Here is a 20,545-nt window from a genome sequence, read left to right as displayed (position 1 = left end):
CCGGTGCCACAATATATCGCAATATAAAAATGCAACAATTTGCATCATGGATAGTCCCCCCAAAATACAAATTACTGTGTGAGAAAAAAGTTTTCAGAGTTTTAGTTTCAGTAGTACTACATTAAACTACTATATATAATGTTGATTATAATGTATTACTATTAGTAATGCAATGGGAGAATATTTGTGGGTCCTGATAATGCCAAATGTCTGTGTTACCTGACATTTATTTTAAATATATTTAGTCAGTGAAAGCGTGCAAGAATATTCATCTAAAATATTCTGTATTTTCAGCTTCAGAATCATGAATATTGTTATTCTGGTGTCACCACTGTCATTGGGTTACAAGCACCAAGTCCAAACCTAATCATTTAAACCTACAATGTAATATCAAATTTAGCATTTTAATCAACAGTACATTTTTTGTTAACCTTTTACAATATGTCTTGGAGCAATAATATCATATCGTGAGTTCAGTATCGTGATATATATCGAATCGTGACACGAGGGTATCGTTACACCGCTAGTAATAATACTAAATTACATCCAACTAGCTCTAAACCAAACCCTGATTCTCACCCTATAGTAAGTAAATGCACTTAATGAATAATACGCAGTACGCTGTCGGAATAATACTCAGTACGTCATCTGTGTATGAATGAGTGAGTGAATCTGAGGCAAAATGTAAAGCGCTTTGGAGGCCATTGGGTCTGTGAAAACGCTATATAAATGCAGTCCATTTAAAATTTACTTTAATGTATAATTACACTGTAACAAGGAAGACAGTTGAAAATAAAGTGTAACCTTTAAAAAAAAAGTTATTAGCATTTAATTGCAATGAAAAAAAATGTAATACCACAATGGTATTTATGAGGGTGGAATCATTATTGTGGATATTTTTATTATTATTACATTATTATTTTTCTTTTGCTCCTGAAGCAAATGGAAACGTAAAATTTTATTTGTTGTAGCTTCCTGTTCACTCTATTAATAGTTCACTATGACGACTTTTGCCTCTGAGATCCCTGGAATTGTGAAAAGGGTCTAGTTCATGGATAACAGATGGAGTGGTCTACGAGTTGTCGGTTACTATCCTATAGGGAAAACTACTCATTACTTTCAAAACATGAGCTCTTTAGGTAATGCTGTGCTATTCTCAAAAAGAATTTTGGTGAATTGTAAAATTTATAATATGTATAGGATTATGTTGTGTATTATATATGGTGCTGTGAGAAAGAGTATTTTTTTAAAGTCATTAAAGGAGCTGTATGTAAGACATTTATTTTAAATAATCTAGACATCACTAGACATTAAGAAATCATGTTCATTTCAAATACTTATATCACTGACAACAGTAGTCTGGCCAGGATATTGTCACAGTGAAGTTGCAGCCCTCAACTGATGTTGATGTTGTCATGTTGTGTTTTGTTCTGATGCTCCACCCTCCACCCATCTACCAATCACAAAGTCAGTAGTGTTGCAGCATCCGGGTTGCCAGCTCTACTCTAGTTCCACAGCTGCAGATACAAACGTGTGGTATAAAAAAAGTTGGATCTTGCAGCCTATTTGGCAACCTCGAGTCAGGGGGAGGAGGAGAGGATACACCGCTCTATAGTAATTTCAAAGTGATTGCAGTACCAGTTTTGGCCACAGTCTTACATACAGCTCCTTTAAATTACAAATAAACAAACAAACAAAAGAGCTGAGAGGAGTGGCAAGTCCCACCGGATAGTTTGTGCCGAGTCTGATCTGAGGGTGCTTCTCTCCTGAGGTCCCTCCTCCTCGAGAGTCTTACTGATGACCTTCATGCCCGCCAGCTGCAGTCCAGAGTCAGAGCTGCTCTTCTTCATGATGTCCACCACCTCCCCCATCTTCTCCAGACAGCTCTTCTTACCCTGCACCTTTGGACTGTTGAACACTGCAGTGAACAGCAACACAACAAAAAACACTTGCTTAGAGGGAGAAAAGTACACACGGAGCACTGTTTTTACACAATTAATTATTTGACAAAGAAACTTAAATGAGATCGATAAGAAACAATAGCCTGACTACGTCAGACTTCGTACTTCCACTCAATTTCAGTTCGCTTATGTACTCGGTCTGAGATAGCGACCTATCTCTCAGTTTTCCTCCCTTCCTCAACGAACAGAGGGCGGGCTGAGAGCCGTGACGTAGACGGTAAGCGGCGAGTTTAAGATTGTGACCGCGGATATGGAGATACGGGATGTAATTCGCTCTGTTGTCGAGAATAGTGTTGTCACGGTACCAAAATTTCAGTATTCGGTACCAATACCAGTAAAAATTCACGGTTCTCGGTACCAATTTCAGTACCAAAGCTTAGTTTAAATTTACATATATTTAAGTGTTTATCACGGTTACAAGTATGGAAACTGTAGCCTACATTTGCATTATAAACACTTTAGAAAAAGATTAGATAAAATGACCTAAAATAAACAATAGTATGCACTAACACATTTTTAAAGTTGTTTGTAAAGTTTTAATCCGTTAACATTTATTTATGCACAATGAATGAAGTGAACAAACATGAACAACCAATTGTTTGTATTAAATAACATTTACAAACATTAATTAATGTTGTAAAAATACATTGTTCACTCAATGTGTTGATGTGAACTAAGTAATGTTGATGAATGGTATCTTATTGTAGCATTACCAAACTATAGAGGAGATAAAACATGTTTTATTTGACTTGACTGTACTTTTATTTAATCTAAAACTGCATTCATATTTAATTTTAAAAAGGCTTTTTAAACCTGCTGACTCTGAGTTATAAAGGGAAGAATACGCCTAGAACTAGCACTGACATTAAATGACATAAATAGGGATGCGTCGATACTAAATACCAGTTATACTCTGGTGTCGGGTGGATACTACTGTGCTCATGTACTCGTAAAACTCCCCCGAAAGCACTTTAGAGGCCGTTCACATATCGCGCGTGTTTTTTAATTATATTTTTGCGCGTGCTTATTCTTTCCAAAGCGCTTGCTCTCACGCGGCGTCTGTCGTTGCTATGCAACGAGTTTTTATTATGAGCGCGCTTAATTGCCTCGCGCCTATATTTGAAATTGCGAATTTGCATGTAATCGGCCTCTTATGGCAACGTGACATTAGCCTAATCCAAAATATTTCCATGTGGCTCTTTCCTCCTTTCGTGTCAACAAGTGGATTCAGAGAGAGAGAGAGCATATCAGCGTTATGAAGAGGACGCAACTGTGCACCTTTCAGACAGCGCGTCTAAAACTGGATTACCCTGGTACTCGGTACCTAGAAAAGCTGGTACCGTAACATTTTTTTTTTTTTTAGTACCGACTTGGTACCGAAGTACCGAGTTTTTTGACAACACTAGTCGAGAATATTCCCGGCATTTGCAAACTGAAGCCCGAACGAGAAGAGTGTTTGTTAAACATTTCGAATGGAGGTGAGGTTTAAGTTGGAGAGAGAGGTGATTGCGTTATGTGATTGGCTTACGGGTAACCAATGATTTTAATCTTCAGAAAAGCGCCCACCCGTGAGAAAAAAAAAACACTTTTCAATTATGCCATTCCAGACTCTGTCTTAATCGAAGTAGCAGAGTTTGGTATTACCAGGCTAAAGAAACACTACTGGATGTGGCAATAATTTGTTTATAACCAGGGGCTAAAACTAAAATTTTGCCACACCTAATGACTTAAAGGTCCCGTACTATGCCGCTTTTCACAAGGTGTAAAATAAGTCTCTGATGTCCCCAGAATGTGTATGTGAAGTTTCAGCTCAAAATAGCCAACAGATTATTTTTTACAGCATGTTTAAATTGTCATTTTTGGGGGCTCAGAAAAACGCACTGTTTTAGTGTGGGCCCTTTAAATGCAAATAAGCTGCTGCTGCTGCCAGAACAGGGGGCGGAGCTTAATGAGCTCACGCTCAGTCTCTCAGGACAATTTCACCTCATGGAATGATGATAATATGAGTTGAGTTAATTTGTCTGTTCAAGCGCAAGATGATAAATTGGTCAGGTACATTGGAGCTACACAATTCTCTTATTCATTAAGATGCGTCAATTTTTAAAAATATCCTCTGCTGAATTTGCATTTTTAGGCATTGTTACACAGCATGTGCTTCTTTTTTCAGCATTGATTGAGATGCATGCCTAAATGACAAATCAGGGCCCAATATTGAGGGCGTGCATATTATTTGACCATATACATTTTATAGGTGTATAGTTGTAGTCGTGGGGAAATGGTTAGAGTCAGACCATCTCGAAGGTTGCTGGTTCAGAATGAACAGCGCTCTTTAACCCTCAATATCCACAACTGAGGTGCCCTCAAGCAAGGCACTGGACCCACAATTGCTCAACGGGCTCTGGGTGTGTGTCCACAGTTTGAGTGTGTGTGTGTGTGTGTTCACTACTCACTGCTCCTAATGCTCTTAACTTGGAAGGGTTAAATGAAGAAGACAAATTCCCAGTATGGTTTACCATACTTGGCCTTCACGTCACGTTGTGATGGTAGGATTAGGGTTAGTGTTGGGATTAGGGCAAGGGTGACAACAGTGCGGTCACATAATTCAATGGATCACATAGTTCGGTGTAACAGATGGAATGGTCACTGGCCCGACTGGGAAAACCTTCTATCAGGCAGCGTGAGTACGAATGGAGTCATCTTTTGCGTCTTTCTGCACTTGAATGCACATACTCACAAAATGATGTCAAAATTAACATCTTGGTGAGTATCCTTGTGAACATAGTTTGTCTTATTGGAACATAAACAGTTGGGATAAAATGGGTTGCGCTTTAAAGGGCACATATTATGCCCCTTTTTACAAGATGTAATATTGGTCTCGGGTGTCCCCAGAATGTATTTGTGAAGTTTCAGCTCAAAATACCCCATAGTTAATTTATTATAACATTTGAAAAAGTCATTTTTGGGGCCTGTATAAAAATAAACTGTTTTGGGGCTCTACGACTTTAAATGCAAATGAGCTGCATATTGCCGCCCTGCCTTTGGATGAGGGCGTAACTTGATACCTATGGCAGTCACTCTGAGCAGACGGGCTGAGAGAGTGAAGAGACGCGCTGTTTTTAATATCATTCAGCGTACGTTTGAATCGGAAAATATAAATAGTCTCTGATCAGACCCAGATGACGAAGAGACTCCGGCAGAATAAACACAAATGAGAATGGACCAGTACGTCTCGGTATGGTTATTTGATACATTTATGTACTTATAGAGTTGTAATCGCGTCCCCTTTGAAATGATGGATGTGCAAAACACACACACACACACACACACAAACACTAACGCTGGCGCACTTTTTTGAAACTACATACTGTGATAAAGTTTGCTACGTACAAGTGAAATTACATTTACACCGGGCCAAACTAACCAATCTGAGCCCACTGCGTGTTTCTGAGGGAGAGTTTTCATAAAATCAGGAAGTGAACCGCTCGTTCAGGGGACAGAGGAGAGCGCGGCTGACAATAAAGGTGAAGTTTATGAAAAATAAGACTTTAAAAAAAAGAAAAACCACGAATACATGTTATATTGCACCCCATAAATACAATCATCCAAAGAAAAAAAGCAGTCAACACCACTTTAAAGGGGACCATTATGAAAAATTACCTTTTCCATGATGTTTGAACATAAATGTGTGTTGGCAGTGTTGTACACACAACCACTCTATAATGGTAAAAATCCACCCACTTCTTTTTTCAAATCCCCATTAATAAAAAGTAATGACTCAAAATAAGCCGCTTGCAGTTTCTATGCCATTAGACGACACAAATGCTTAGGCCCACGACAGCTGACGGACTCTTTCCTATTAGCACAAACCCCGTCCTCAGTGAGCTGTACACAGTCCGCCATGTTTATCTCCTGGCCAGAGAATTTAACAGCAGCATTCAAGTAAGAAATGTATTCTTATTAAAGCTATTAAAGTTATTTAATAAAGAGAAGTGAGTAATTTTGTTTTTCTTTTGTTTTACATTCATATTAACAGCATATACAGCAGTAGGTACTGCATATTACTCTCCTGTCACTTTAATACACAGATCTAATATGTGATTTCTGTACCTCTTGTTTACATTCAGATATAACCGACTGTTTGTAACCTTGTGTTTTTGAGAGTTTAAGCGCAATAACATGTGAAAGAGGACTTGCGGAGCGCTCTGTCTGAAAGTCAGCTTGAAGTGAAGTGAAGTGATGTGAAGTTTAAAACGCATGCAGATAATAAACTTTCATGATGATGAAGAACTGCAACGTCACACGAGAGTGACCGCGATAGAGATGATGATCAAAAACAGACGTTTTAGTTTTTCGCAGAGTATCTGAGGCACGAGAAGCTCATTTTCATTTAAAGATATATGGATGAAAACAGCATGTTTGGTTTCTTTCACTCAAAAATGGCTTTTACAAGATGCTATACATGATCTGTGGGTATTTAGAGCTGAAACTTCACGGACACATTCTGCAGACACCTGAGACTTATTACATCTGGTAGAAAGAGGCATAATAGATCCCTTTTAATCAAACAGCAAAAGACAGAGAAAAATCACTGACTACTCTTGACTAAATAACTTATGTAAAAAGTTAAATAAGGATAAAAAAATAAAATAAAATTACTTTATTCAATTTCTGTACAATTTCTTACCTACTACTGTTAGACCAATCTGAAAAGATTTAAGCAACATTTTTCATTTGCATCTTTGTTCTATTGAATTATTACTGAGAGTTTACTTAGTTTTGATTCCAGTTTCAATCATGCAACAAAAAATACTAGCCTAAACAAATAAAGTTAAAACATTATTAAAGACAAGTAAACACTCAGTAATAAAATGAGAACAAAAAACAATCAAATTAATTTAAATAATAGTCCAAGTTAGACCAATCTGAAAAGATTTAAGAGATTGTATGTTTTTTGTACTCATTTTATTATTGAGTGTTCATTGTCTTTAATAATGTTTTAACTTTATTTATTTAGGCTAGTATTTTTTGTTGCATTATTGAAACTGGAATCAAAGAATTGTCAAATTCCACCGGTATCTAACCTTTGGCATCGTAATTTATTAGAATACAGTTATATGGGTCAAAAACAATGAACACATTTTATATAATTTTTTTTCCAAGTAAAAATATAAACCACTGGCCTGACTTGGCCAATAGATAAAAACCCTAAGTGTTGAGCCATGCAAGTTTTAATTTGCCTTAGGCAAATCTATTTGCAGCGTACGATATATCCCCCCCTGTAGGACACACGTTTCTACTGTCATATTCAAATTTTTTTTTTTATATTATATATACATTTACATTATGTATAAAATATATATATATATAAAAAAAAGAGGTTCCACTAACAGTCATACATAAAGCAAAGTAACATACATGCATAAAGCAACACCAAAAGGCTTGAAACCAAGACTTGCCTTTCATCTTCTCCTCCAGGTCATCGGGATACTTGGTGTCATCTTCACTGGGAAGTTCACTTTCGGTCTCACTGCCTGTGTCTGCTGGGATCTCTTTCTTAGCTTTCTTGGACACAGAGCCCATGATGCAGGAAGAAGCTGAGGAGGAGGATAACGTGGCCGAAGACAGCGATGAAGACGACGATGCTCCTTGTCCCCCAAGCGAGCCGTCCATCAGCATTTCCTCATCCTCAAGGCCGGCACCTCCACAGCTCAGGTAGTGCTTGATGAAAGTGTGGGAGCAGAGCAGGTCACCCAGACAGGAGGCCTGCAAACTCTGTTTCAGGTAGTGGAGGACTTTCCTCGCCACCTCACCCGTGAGGGACAGCTGGATGAGAGTCGAATCATCAAGTTCTACCATCTAACAGATACCAAGAACAAACCGGAGAGAAAGCATGAAACAAGCATTTTTAGTAGAGGGAATTACAGTCGTTGCCTAGTTCAATTTAAACATTTTATATATGGCTGAGAGTGATATCTAGGCCAATGGCCAACTTGCAAAATAAGGATAACACAGATGCATAATACAATTAATTTATGCAATATATAGTAATATTTTTTAAGTCTCTGATGCTCACCAAGGCTGCATTTGTTTAATCAAAAATATAGCAAAAACACTCATAAATTATAATGTAAATATTATAATTCAAAATAACTTTTCTATGCTGATTTGCTGCTCAATAAACATCTATTATTATTATTAGTCATGTTGAAGACAGTTGCACTATTTTTTGTGTAACATACTTTTTTTTAAAGTTCAATAGAACAGTATTTATATGGAATTAAATTTTTGGTAACATTATAAATGTCTTTACTTTCACTTTTGATTAATTGAATATGTCCTTGCTAAATAATAACATAGTAGAAAAAAAAATTACATAATCATTGTTAAGTATTTTTTTTTTTTACAAATTAATTATTATTATTATTTTTTTTTTTTTACAAATTATATATCCTATATCTTTTTATTTAAGGGTAAATATGACCCAGAAATTATTTTGACAGGCTTCATGAAATTCACATTTTGGATAATTTTTCTGTTTTAAATTTGTCTAAATCCTAAACCTTTGTAGGGGGACACTCAGGACTAGGGTTGGGAATCGTGAGAAATTTTCCGGTTCCGGTTCCGATTCCGGTTCCGCCAAACGATTCCGGTTCCCATTCAATTAAAAATATTAGTAAGAGAAAAATCCACAATCCTTTTTGTGTTTATTTCTTATAGTACATGACAAATTAGTTTAACAGACTGGTAATGTAAACAAACTCAAAATATTATTAAGCAATCTTTGCAAAAAAAAAAATTATATATAAAGGAAATTAAAAAATTCTGCATTCTCTATAATAATTTAGACCTCTCCTTTATTGTATCTCCAACAGTGAAGAAGAATACCCTCTCAGAAGGAATAGTATATGCTTTAACACACATATGTGTGTAGAACAGATTATTTTTTAAAACGGTTTGAATGATTGATTCATAAAGACTTTACTTATTTCATTACTGGATAAATCGGCGCTCTAGCAGTTAATAAACAGAACTGCATGCGTCTTGCGGAAGAACATTGTTGCCGGAGCTACTTCTCTCTGTTTATGTCCATGACGAGTCACGCAGGCATTGGGCTACTCCGCAGCAGCTGCGATCCGCCGGCCAGTCTAAAGAAGTCCGAGTATTAACGCTTATTACAGGCTTTACGTAGTGATTCAAGATAAGACAAAAACACTGTTTGAAAAAAAAAAACATTATGATGCACTCGCTCATTGTATATATTTTGTAAATTCTGAACACAAAAAATATACGGACTGCATCTGTTTTGACCACTACCGTCAAGGTTTACTCAAACTATAATCTCACTAATTCTGTAACGGAAATCATTTGAATATGTGAAACAAATAAATATTGAGACTGTGTGATTGTAAAGCAGTTTCATATCGACAACTGCTCTCTCTCTCTCTCTCAGCGCAAACAGATTTGAATGTAGGCTAGAGAGTGACTCAGCGGTCGGCGCGCGCAGCGTGCGTGTGTCTGTGTGTGACAAATGCAGCGCGTGTGAGAGCAAATCGCAACTTCAGTGGTGAAGTTGTCGTCATTTAGGAATAAGACGGCGTCTTCTACTCCCAGCACTTCGCCCACATGATGATATCGCATCGGCATCAGAACCGTTTTCGGAACCGAAACTTAGGAATTTTGCACGGTTCCGGTATTTTTTCAAAAACACAACCGGTTCTGGAAAAGAACCGGTTCTCGGTTCCCAACCCTACTCAGGACACTGTATTTATTTTAACAAAGACTATGAACAGCATGGCTGGTAAATTTACTTTAACTTTAGACCCAGAGTACAAGTAAACACACTCATAGCTTCTTAAAACTAGCCTATTCTAGCCTGTGTAAAAAGCAGAGCGGAGGAGAGGGAGTGAGTACCGGTTCATCGAGGCTCTGTCGCAGGATGTTGTTGATCTCTTGCTGCTGCTTGGGTTCCAGCTTCTTGATGAAAAAGAGCACTTCCCACCATTCAGCACGGCTCAGGGTGCTTGCGTCGTTCTGAGAGCCCTCCATCAGGTAAGGCAATGTGTACAGCCCACCGGGGGGCTTTGAGAAGAACGTCTGACTCACTGTTCAGAAAGAGATGGATACACATATAAAGCAAACACAAACATGTGATGGAGTGTGAGAGTCCTTGATGACTTTTGTCTAACCTGTAGTGAGTTTGAGTGTCTCCGTGAGGGAGGAGGCCTTTTCCTGCGTCTCTTTCTCAGCCGGTCCTCCACTGCCGTTGCCCAAAATTTCAATCATATGCCAGTGAACCCAGTAGGTCCTGGAGAGGGAGTTCCAGTACACCTGCAAAAGCCAAAACATGACAGGATTTTAATTCAGGCCCTTTTTACCCTAAGCAAAAGGACAACTTTAGATAATGCTGATTGGCAAACTAAAAAGTAAATATTATATGAGCATTTTTATTTTCTATTAATTTTATGAGGTTTAACTCATGCCTCGCTCTTCTTTTTGCGCATGTTACGTTAACTTTGGTACCGGGGTCGAATGGTTGAACTTGAGCAATCATGAATGTGAAAGGTCGAGCTTTAATACAGGGTTGATTAGATATTGACAGAGCATGTGTTTGTCAGGAGGACTGCAGAAGCACATTGGCTGGTTCAGCCTGAAAAAATATTTTTTTTGAGGAGTGTTTAGAAATTAAATTTATAAGACAGTTATTGTCATACATTCACGCCATTTAAATCGCGCTCAGTATGAAAGAACTTTTACATCCCAGACTATGAAAGAAAATGAATCGAACTTCGTTATGACTCACAAGGAAAAGTCATTTTTATAATGGTTTCTTTTCTGAAATAAGACAACCTTGAAAACATATACGGCGGACACACGTGGCCTCCAGAGGAAGCAACCTTCACGATGAGAGAGAGGGGTGTAAAACCTGCCGGTTTGGACTTGCAAACTCATCTTGGCGTCTAGCGTCCAGATGAAACAAACCAGAGATTGAAGGTTAATCATTCTCTTATTTACTTTGCTTTTGTTTTCCATTGGAATTATTCATAATAATGCATATTGTTTGCTGTGTGTGATAAGCAAGCTATTAAGTTTGACTTAAACTTTAGGGCTTTGTTTGTTTCACATGCATACATATAATTTCTATTCACATGGCTTTTTTAGTCCGTGGGAAACAAATGATAATCATAATCCATCTGTCCAGTCATGACTTTTTATGATATTATTTCTATTTAATGATAACTATTATTAATTATAATTATTATAAACAGAATAATAATCAACATTTATAGTCAAGGAATTTGATGGTGGACCTAAAATTTTGAATAAGACGCTGGTTCAAAATGGTTGAGAACCACTGGTCTTAGTGCACATGATAAAAACAATGGAAAAGTACCGCAGTGAAATGCAAAAACATGTTCAGTGTGAACAGCTCCTAATAATGCACATTTCTAATTTTAGAAACATTTTCAACATTAAAGGTTGTATAGGCGATTTCAGGCCCAAACAAAAATGATCACATTCATCTAATCTTTCCTAACGATCCGCTAGCTGCCCGCCCCATAAGCAGGCTGTCAAAAAAACGCAGCTTAGGCTCTGAGATCTGCACACAAAAACAAATGGGTACAACCACCACTCAAAATTAAAATAAACAGTGTTCTAACCAATCACCGACAGGGGCGGGTGTTTGTTTTTGCGCTTGTTCACGGCACCTGCACGCGAAGTCGGAGCTGAAGAATAAGCCAGTGTCTATCAACCGCCATCAACGGACCAGATACATTTAACATGGAAGAGGCAATCCCCAAGAAGAACAGGAGGATTAGGGCGAGGGAATACCGTTGTTTTTCATCAAAGAAACTAATAATCGGGAAGGCTTTTGAACGGTGGAGAGAACTCAAAAGAATTGAAAATGTTTAAATCGGGAGCCGAGGTTGCACGGTTTCTTCTGGACAGGTCAGTAGCTCTAGTGCTGACTTTTTTATATGTGAAATCTGTGTGAAAACATGATTCTTTAAAAAAATATGAAGCTCAACTAAACTTGGATAGCTGTATCGAATATCAGATTGTAGGGATTTAGTGTGTGTGAGTTGCGTCGACTTTGATGTGTAGCCATAACATTGTACTACTAGCAATAACACTAGTCTACGTTTAAGAATAACTTAAGTCGAAAAATAATAATAAGCTGTTAAAACATTATCGTTACCATTAGTTTTCCCCATAATGTTAGATCTGTAGCTATATGACTGATTCTGGTACGTTTTATCATACAGCTGCTTCCAGTGAAACACCAGCAAAACTAGCTGTATGATATGACAAGGCTCGACTGCAGATTTCATATACATACATATGCAGCCAAGTTCACATTTTACAGTTCACAGAATGAGCCATCATTGAGGTAGACCGTCAATCTGAAAATAGTGTGTTTGTCGCTTTAAGAAATGCGTGTGAATGATAATTTTTTTCCTGACGCACGAAACAGGAGGGAGGGGCAAGCTAACTTGGTTTGTTTGGGATCTCGCTTCAAACACAAAAGTGACATCACCCAGAATCGCTGATACAACCTTTAAACTATATAAAAGGAAAACCAGAGTTAAACGTGAAGTGTCTGATATTGAGCTTCATGCTTTCACACAGCACTAACCTGGACCGGCGGTGAGCCGTCATTACTGTAGCGAAACTCTCCTTCATCCCCGGCACTGACCTCCTCGTAGTCCTCCAGCATACGGACCATCATGCCACTCTTCAGATTGTCCTGCACGTACTCCACGTATGCTGAACGTGAAGTGAAGTCCGAACGTGTCTTGAAACCATTTGTGGTTTTCTTCTTCTTTGGTGGCGTGACCGCAGCCATTGCTGTAGTGACCATGATGGAAGGCGAGGCGGAGAAGCGCGGCTGAAAGATGGAGCGGATGGGGTGTTTCTGGATTTCATTATTGATTTCCTCCAGCCCTCGGCTTGAGCTCATGGAGGTGAAGGGCAGCTGTCGGTTGCGGTCCCAGCCCATGACACGCACCAGCTCTGAGATGAGGTTGGCCATGGCCATGGTGAACTCGAACTCCCGCTGCACACGCGCCTGCTCTGATTGGTAGGAAGCCGTGGAGGAGGAGGAGGATGAGGAAGGGCCGACGTCCTGGCGCTCAGAGGAGGAATCCACCCCGGCAGTGTTGAGCTTGTCCATCAATGATGTGACGCACAAGTAACGCTTCACCAGAGAGAAAAGCAACTTGCCTGGAATCTAAAATAGACAAAACCCAAGTGTTACATTGTTACACACAAACATTGGTACAGGGTCAAAGAAAACTAACGAGTTTCCAAAAATAAAGAAATGAAAAATCATTTAAGAATTATTTTTTGGGGGGGCACAATTTGTACAAAATTTCACTGCTTGTTTTTTTCCCTAAGAAATAATAAAATAATATGACAAAAGGAATTTTCCTTTTAATTTGATTAATTTGAGTCCCTCAGTATAATATCAGTAAATTTGTTCATTTTCAGAATTACACCTCATGGTTGTAAACAATGTATGGAAATGTCAATGGCCCACAAGTAAGGCTGCACGATTTGGGGAAAAATAAACAATTGTGAGGTGACTGAAATTTAAAATGTGATTTGAAAAAAAAAAAATTCAGGTTTGCTTTTCTTGTTTAAGGCTTTCTTAATATTAATGATATTACCACATAAAAAATTAAGAAAACTACTATTGTAATATCTCACTGAAAAAAAAGGTGTAATGGTTCTCAGTGTTTATATTATTTATGTATTTTTTTAAATACCGTTCTCCAGCTGTGGTTCATCATTAGATGGCGCCAATTTGCTCTGCAATACCACTCCATTTCAGTTCTCTTTTATCAAGATGTTTGTAGTCCCTGTCGTGTTTGTCATATAGTTCTTTATGTTCCAACACCAGCGAGACCAGCTGCAGCTCTACATTCATCTTGCCTTGCATCTTCCTTATCTTATTTCTTCCTGGCTGTGTAAACGGCAACACGTATATCTTCTTTGCCGTTGCATTTGTGTGCTCGGCAAGACCGTTTTGTGTTTGAGTGCCCCCAAGTTGTGTTTTACTGTAACTTCAGAAGCTCCAAACACAAAAAAAGTGCCAATCTCATTGTTCGGATAGTTTTTGATGCAGCGCGTCAAACTAAAAAAACAAACCCGAGGCGTTTTTTTTGAAAAAATTACGCTTTTACGCGTCGGTGTGCACACTCACATTGGCGCCCTTTGTTTAGTCACGAAGCGTTGAACTTCGGCAAATAACGCACGCAAAATTCGTCCCGATGTGAACAGGCCTTAAGGCTACTGTATGTTTTTGTCGGTGTACACATTCTGGCTTTCCCTAAACTTTGTTCATGCGAGTTCTGGATCCTCTAAAATGACCAGTCATTTACTCCGTCATCACATGGGTGTTGACAGCGTATGAGCGCATGAGAGCCTGAACAGCACATGTTGCCGTGACCGTCGCTGTTTAAACTAAACTCATATAAGCCATTTTACAAAATTGAAACAAATTTAAACATTCAAGCGCAAGACATGAAATACTCGCACGTGCGCTGCGAGAAGATTAATGCGCAAATTTTCAAATTCACACACAATTTGTGTCACCATTGTCATTTTGGCAAGTATAGCTGTTGCTAGTAGTTTGATTATTTGTATATATATTCTTTATTTTTATTTGACAGTAGTCCTTTTTTCCCCTAAACACAGCACATACAGAACCATCCCGAAACCGTGACCCTAAAAACTTGAGTAATTTGCACCTTTACACCCCTACTGAAAAATTATTGAAGTAAAATATAATAATATAAGTATTTAAAAAAATTTTATAATAGTAATTTAATTTTACATTAGAACTGTAAAGTTGCAATACTAATATTTATGGTTGTGTTCATTTCTTAATTCTCAAATGTTAAAGGGGTGATGAACTGAGAAATCAAATTTTCCTTGAGATTTTGACATCTAAGAGGTCATCATATTATAAGAATATCCTGTAAGTTTCAGAACTGAAAACGTCCTTGTTAGTCCAATAAAAGCTTTTATTGACGCCAGGCTCAGCAAACGACTCACTTTTCAAAGTGGGGAACTATGACGTCAAAGAGGATAAAACACCACCCCCGCAGAAGAAGATCAATGCCTACTTCAACATGGCCTGCTTAGCCCCGCCCACCGATTTGCGCATTACATGCAAAGCTAAATAACATAGATGCCTACCTCGTGACGACAAACCGGATTGAGCTACCGAGCGATACAGAATATAGTGCAGTGCCTGGTTGTGGAAGAAGACAGTCGCTGCAGAAGCTTCCTCTGGATTCCAATAGGACTGCATGGATAAACTTTATTTTTAATGACGTATAAAACATTGTCCGTTTGTTCGCTTCATTTCACTGAGGATTGTTTTGTAAACAAGACTGGATTTGCAGACCGATTAAGAGTAAAGAACGGTGCTGTGTCGTCTATATTGGATCTGACAGGAATGGTGCAACACACGGACTCTGGGTCGAACATTTATGGGCGAATCATTCCGGTTGCCATTTTACAACATTGGACGTTTTTAAAACAATTTCCCCCAAGTGCATCGAAGGGTGAGTCGAAACTCATTATAATATGCAACTGTTATCCATTCACAGCAGTGGAATATCGCGTTTATTTCCAAGTCTTCAGTGCGAAACGCCCATAAAAACCAAGCGTTTTTCAGCTAGGCTCAAAACTTGTAGGTACAAAAAAGCCTATTACTTATTCATGTTTTTGAATGCAAAAACCAAGCGGACGTCATAAGTTGACCTCAGACAACCATACTATAATATTTAAAAAGCCAGTTCATGAGCCTTTTAAATCATCAAACTTTTACTTTGATGGAAAATGCAAGGTTCCCTCAAAGCTTCTATTGCAATCAATTGTGTGTTGCATCCCGTTAAGCTCGTGGAAGAAGCGCTATATCATGTCGCACAAGTTGCTGCCAATGATGAAGTTAGCTATGTAGACAGCAGACAACGAGGACATATCTAGATTGTAAAGGAAGATGAGCACCTGGGGAAGATGAATGCCCTCAAAGGAGATGCCATGCTCCTCAGAGGAGGTGGTTTCTGCAAAAAGCTCCAGCAGGGTGTAGCGGTTATCAAAGTCCATGTGCTGCTCGATGCCATCCTGCTGGCTGAGGGACAGGAGCACATAGGCACGACTCCCTGAAAGTCAAACAATATCATCCTTATCAACAATGTCTTCATTTACTTTTGTTACACATTTGGCAGACACTTTTATCCAAAGCGACTAACACTGCATAACAAGTAGACATTTTATTAACGCAAGCATTCTCTGGGAATCAAATTTACCCATTATACTTAGAGTACATGAATATCACAATGATTGTAATCCAGTTTTAATTTGGCAATAGAGTTTCTTTAAGGAGGTCTCAAACTAACAACTGAACTTTCATTATTATTGTTATAGTGTTAATAATCAACAACAAATCAAAAGCAATGGAGTTTAATGCACCATATGCCAAATGGAACAATCATAAGCCTGTAACAACCAGACAATTCACAGACACTTTGCAAATCTAAAAATGCACATCAAGAGCACCAAGACCAAAACGAAATTAAGCAATTTTAGTGTGTTTGAAGAAAAAATTAAATGGGTATGACTGACACTTTAGTCTGGGGCTTGTTTTCTCCATTTAAAAACAAAGAGGCAAAAAAAACAGATCTTGGTTTTTAATATATTCATGGGGAAAAAAAAGGGTAGAGCTTGAATATGTGATTTAAACATGGTCGGGCTTAGAGGTAGACGATATGACCACAACCTTATATTTTTGCTTTAAATAAGGTTAAGATATCAACATTTTTATACCATTGAGATTTAATAAATCTTACCACCATTTTCAATATCATTTAAAGGAGTAGTTCACTTTTAAAAAACTTTTGCTGATAATTTACTCACCCCCATGTCATCCAAGATGTCCATGTCATTCTTTCTTCAGTCGAAAAGAAATTAAGGATTTTGATGAAAACCTTCCTGGATTTTCTCCATATAATGGACTTCAATGGGGTCCAAACGGTTCAAGGTCCAAACGACACTTTCTGTGCAAACTACAAACTTTTCAAAGGGCTTTAAACGATTCCAGACGATGAATAAGGGTCTTATCAAGCGAAACGATCACTCATTAAAAAAATTATTAACAAAGTTTAAGTTTTATTAGCTCAAATGGTCGCCTTGCTCTGTTTCTGTGCGACTCCAGTTTAAACTCGTTCATCAAAACCCATTGAAGTCCATTATATGGAGAAAAATCTTGGAATGTTTTCATCAAAAACCTTAATTTCTTTTTGACTGAAGAAAGAAAGACATGGACATCTTGGATGACATGGGGGTGAGTAAATTATCAGCAAAAGTTTTTTAAAAGTGAACTACTCCTTTAAGCAACTGGATAAAAGACAGGTATTACGCAAAACACTAGTCAGACAAATAACAGAAAAACATCCACATCTCACCCACAGGAAAATGACTGAGCAGCAACTATTGTGCTGATACTTGACTATTCTCAGAAACCCCTTTCTGCAAAAACAGAGTCAAAGCACCTTCATGCAAGTTCTGCTTAAAGGGTTAGTTCACCCAAAAATGAAAATTCTGTCAGTATTTACTCGCCCTCGTGTTGTTCCAAACTTCTATGTGTTTATTTGTTCTGCTGAACACAAAAGAAGATATTTGGAAGAATGTTTTAAATTAAACAGATCTCAATCCCCATTGACTATATAGTATGTATTTTTTCCTACTATGGTAGTCAATGGGGACTGAGATCTGTTTGATTACAACATTCTTCCAAATATCTTCCTTTGTGTTCAGCAGAACAAATAAACTCATAGACGTTTGGAACAACTTGAGGGCGAGTAAATACTGACAGAATTTTCATTTTTGGGTGAACTAACCCTTTAAGACTGCAAAGCTTCAGTAGTGTATACACTGCATTAACACCTGCAACTTCTTACAATTCCACTAGCCTATGTACAAGAAATAATGTGGGCCGCTAGTCATAGTAATTTTGATGTTAAATACTATATCTTAACATTAGGTAACTGTAGTGTGTAAAAAAAACCCAAAAAACAGTGCTATCTAAACATTGCTCTGTTTATTTGACGGGTCTGGCAATCCATATTCTTGCTCAACCACTGTCCTGGATTCTGGAGAAATGTACTAAGGAATACACACACATACACATATGAATAATATAAATATTTGTAGAAAAAGATTCCTCTAACAAAATATTGCTAATATCTCATGAATATTGTGTTAATAATCAGGGATAATGTACAGGGAGAACCCGGCTAAACATGAGCCAGTGCCACATGCCTGTGGTCTGGAGTGAATGACACAAATGCCTCACCCTATTCAGAGGAACTAGAGATGAATAAGTATATCCTGTGATTAAGAGTCAAAGGAATGAGAGCAGGAACTGGAAAGCCCCCCTTCGTAAGGGGTCCTTTACAACATTTCCCCTTCCAAAAAAGGAATTATCAAAAAAAATCATAGTAACATTGCCTTATTAACATCACTAGTTTTTGCTTCTACTTTTTAGACATAGCTCTAAAACAGAAGCTTTCTCAATTTTTGAGCATGACAAAAAGAGTTCAATCGAACCCATGCTGAAAAATAAAGTTATCTCATCTAGTCCTATAGGGTCCTTTTAGACACTGCCAACAGTGAAAGCAGAGAGCGCTGTGACACAGCCCACTGTCTCTGATGACTCACAATACCCAATATCTCACACTGACGACAATCTGTGGCTTCATCAAACTTGTGCTGTGGTCTAACGTCAATACAGAGTCTTTACTTAAAGGTTCACCTTAGGCTTTGCAATACAATCCATATGCACATGACTGTGGGAGAGCAACACACGAGCGAAAAGACAGATTGACCTCTTGGCTTGGAATCAAACATGGAGGACACTCCTTGTTTTGGCAAGTTTGCATGATCAATAGAAAAAAAAGAATATATAATTCGAAGGAATTCAATTATAGTTTATTTAACTCTGACTCTGAACGTACTTAAGATTTTTATTTTATACTTATAGTATTCATTCAAACCAACGAGCAAGACCTCCTATACTGTTTTTGATATTTTCATTAAATCAAAAATACTTTTATTTTCTTATTTTCCATGCTTAAAATCCAGTGTTTGATTTTAAATGCTACAAGAATAATAGGTATTATTACACAGACTAATTATTTAAAGCACTTACAAATAAATAATAAAAATTCAGTTTCATAAGCACTTTTAGTCCGTTTCAATATGTTTAGATAAGCTAATTTATAAATATGATTACAGAGATCTATTTCCATAATCCATATTGAGCACTTGAGAAAGAAGACATGCACATAAACTACAATGGAAACAATTTTACTGAATAAATTAAACAAGACAAGGAAACGTCTTTGTTTGGAATAGAGTTTGCTTCAAGTCAATATTGAACATACACACACCTGTAAAATAACTGTAACAAATAATTAAAGTTTGTTTACTGAAAAATGATGGGTGTAATGCATACATTAAGCAAATAATGCAATATTAAGATCAAGTTATTCCTAATTCCTAGGCTAATTTAATTTGATCGAGTACTGATAGTGTTACTTTTCATTCAAGGGGAAATACCATAGGAAGTGAGAGTTTTACTTTAAACCGCTTGAAACAACAACTCCAAAATGGTTCCTCAGATGCAGCAAAAGATCATAGCCAATAGACATGAGATCGTTTAGAGATTGGCGAATAGAGTTAAATACAGAAACGCGCGACTCACCCGCATCGTGAGAAGCCAGGGCTCGCAACATCTTGCCGGCGCTGCGTCTGGTCTGTCGCTCCTTGTTGCAGAGCAGTTCCATGAGCAGGTCGAGAGCACCGGTCTCCTTGAAGACTCCCACCAGAGAGCCGATGCTAGCGTACGCGCTCAACACGTGGATGGTGTGCGTGATGCTTATCCCGAAGTCGCTGTTCTTGGCCATTTGCTTCCGGGCTCGGCGGACGAGATTCTTCACGTCGTCTTTCATGTCCAACAGTTCTCCCTCGTCAAAGGTGACGTCCGTGGGCCGCTCCTCCTCCTCCTGCAGAGGCCTCTGGGAGTCAGCCTTGCGCTTGCCGAGCAGAGTGGGGCAGTTGGCGTACACGTCTTCAGTGGACATCCACATGAGGATGCTCTCGGTCTTGCTCTCTCCTGAAGTGGAGCCACCGGAGCCGCCGACGCCTGAACTACTGCTGCCGCCGCCGCTAGCCTCATTGCTGCCGCCGGAACCGCTGCTGTCCTCCACAGCCAGGAGACTCCAGCGAATCAGATACTCCGTCTGCCCGTCGTGAGTCCTCCTCTGGCGGATCAGCTCCTCTGGGTAAGCCTGAAGCTTCGGGCCCAGCTGGACCAGAAGGTTGCCGTTGCGGCGCTCACCCACCATGGTAGCTGAGAATTAAACAAAATAATAATAATAAGAGCGATTTAATATGTATATCTGGTAATTACATCCTTAATGATGAAGAAATGTATTAAAAATAAATAAAATCACTGTATTACATAAACATCCGGTCCTATGATTTAAAGGGTTAGTTCATATAAAAATGAA

The 20,545-nt window shown here is 38.3% G+C and overlaps 1 protein-coding gene across 6 annotated transcripts in view; it reads right to left on the bottom strand.

The window, feature by feature from the left end:
• Positions 1-20,545, bottom strand: part of cul9 (cullin 9) — a 71,901-nt gene that overhangs the window by 49,674 nt on the left and 1,682 nt on the right. For all 6 annotated transcript variants that reach the window (XM_089117295.1, XM_089117296.1, XM_039690554.2 and 3 more), the window contains 7 exons: positions 19,738-20,385; positions 15,981-16,135; positions 12,598-13,191; positions 10,148-10,289; positions 9,873-10,063; positions 7,418-7,817; positions 1,726-1,918 (listed from right to left, as the gene is read on the bottom strand). In XM_089117295.1, the coding sequence (XP_088973421.1) occupies positions 1,726-1,918; positions 7,418-7,817; positions 9,873-10,063; positions 10,148-10,289; positions 12,598-13,191; positions 15,981-16,135; positions 19,738-20,380 (2,318 nt within the window). In that variant the 5' untranslated portion in view covers positions 20,381-20,385. The remainder of the gene's footprint in view (positions 1-1,725; positions 1,919-7,417; positions 7,818-9,872; positions 10,064-10,147; positions 10,290-12,597; positions 13,192-15,980; positions 16,136-19,737; positions 20,386-20,545) is intronic.

The sequence above is a fragment of the Pimephales promelas genome, chromosome 11 (assembly GCF_988280905.1).
Source record: "Pimephales promelas chromosome 11, fPimPro1.hap1.1, whole genome shotgun sequence".
Lineage (NCBI taxonomy): Eukaryota > Metazoa > Chordata > Actinopteri > Cypriniformes > Leuciscidae > Pimephales > Pimephales promelas.
Note: the sequence above shows the minus strand (reverse complement) of the source record. Positions and strands in the feature narration are given on the sequence as shown.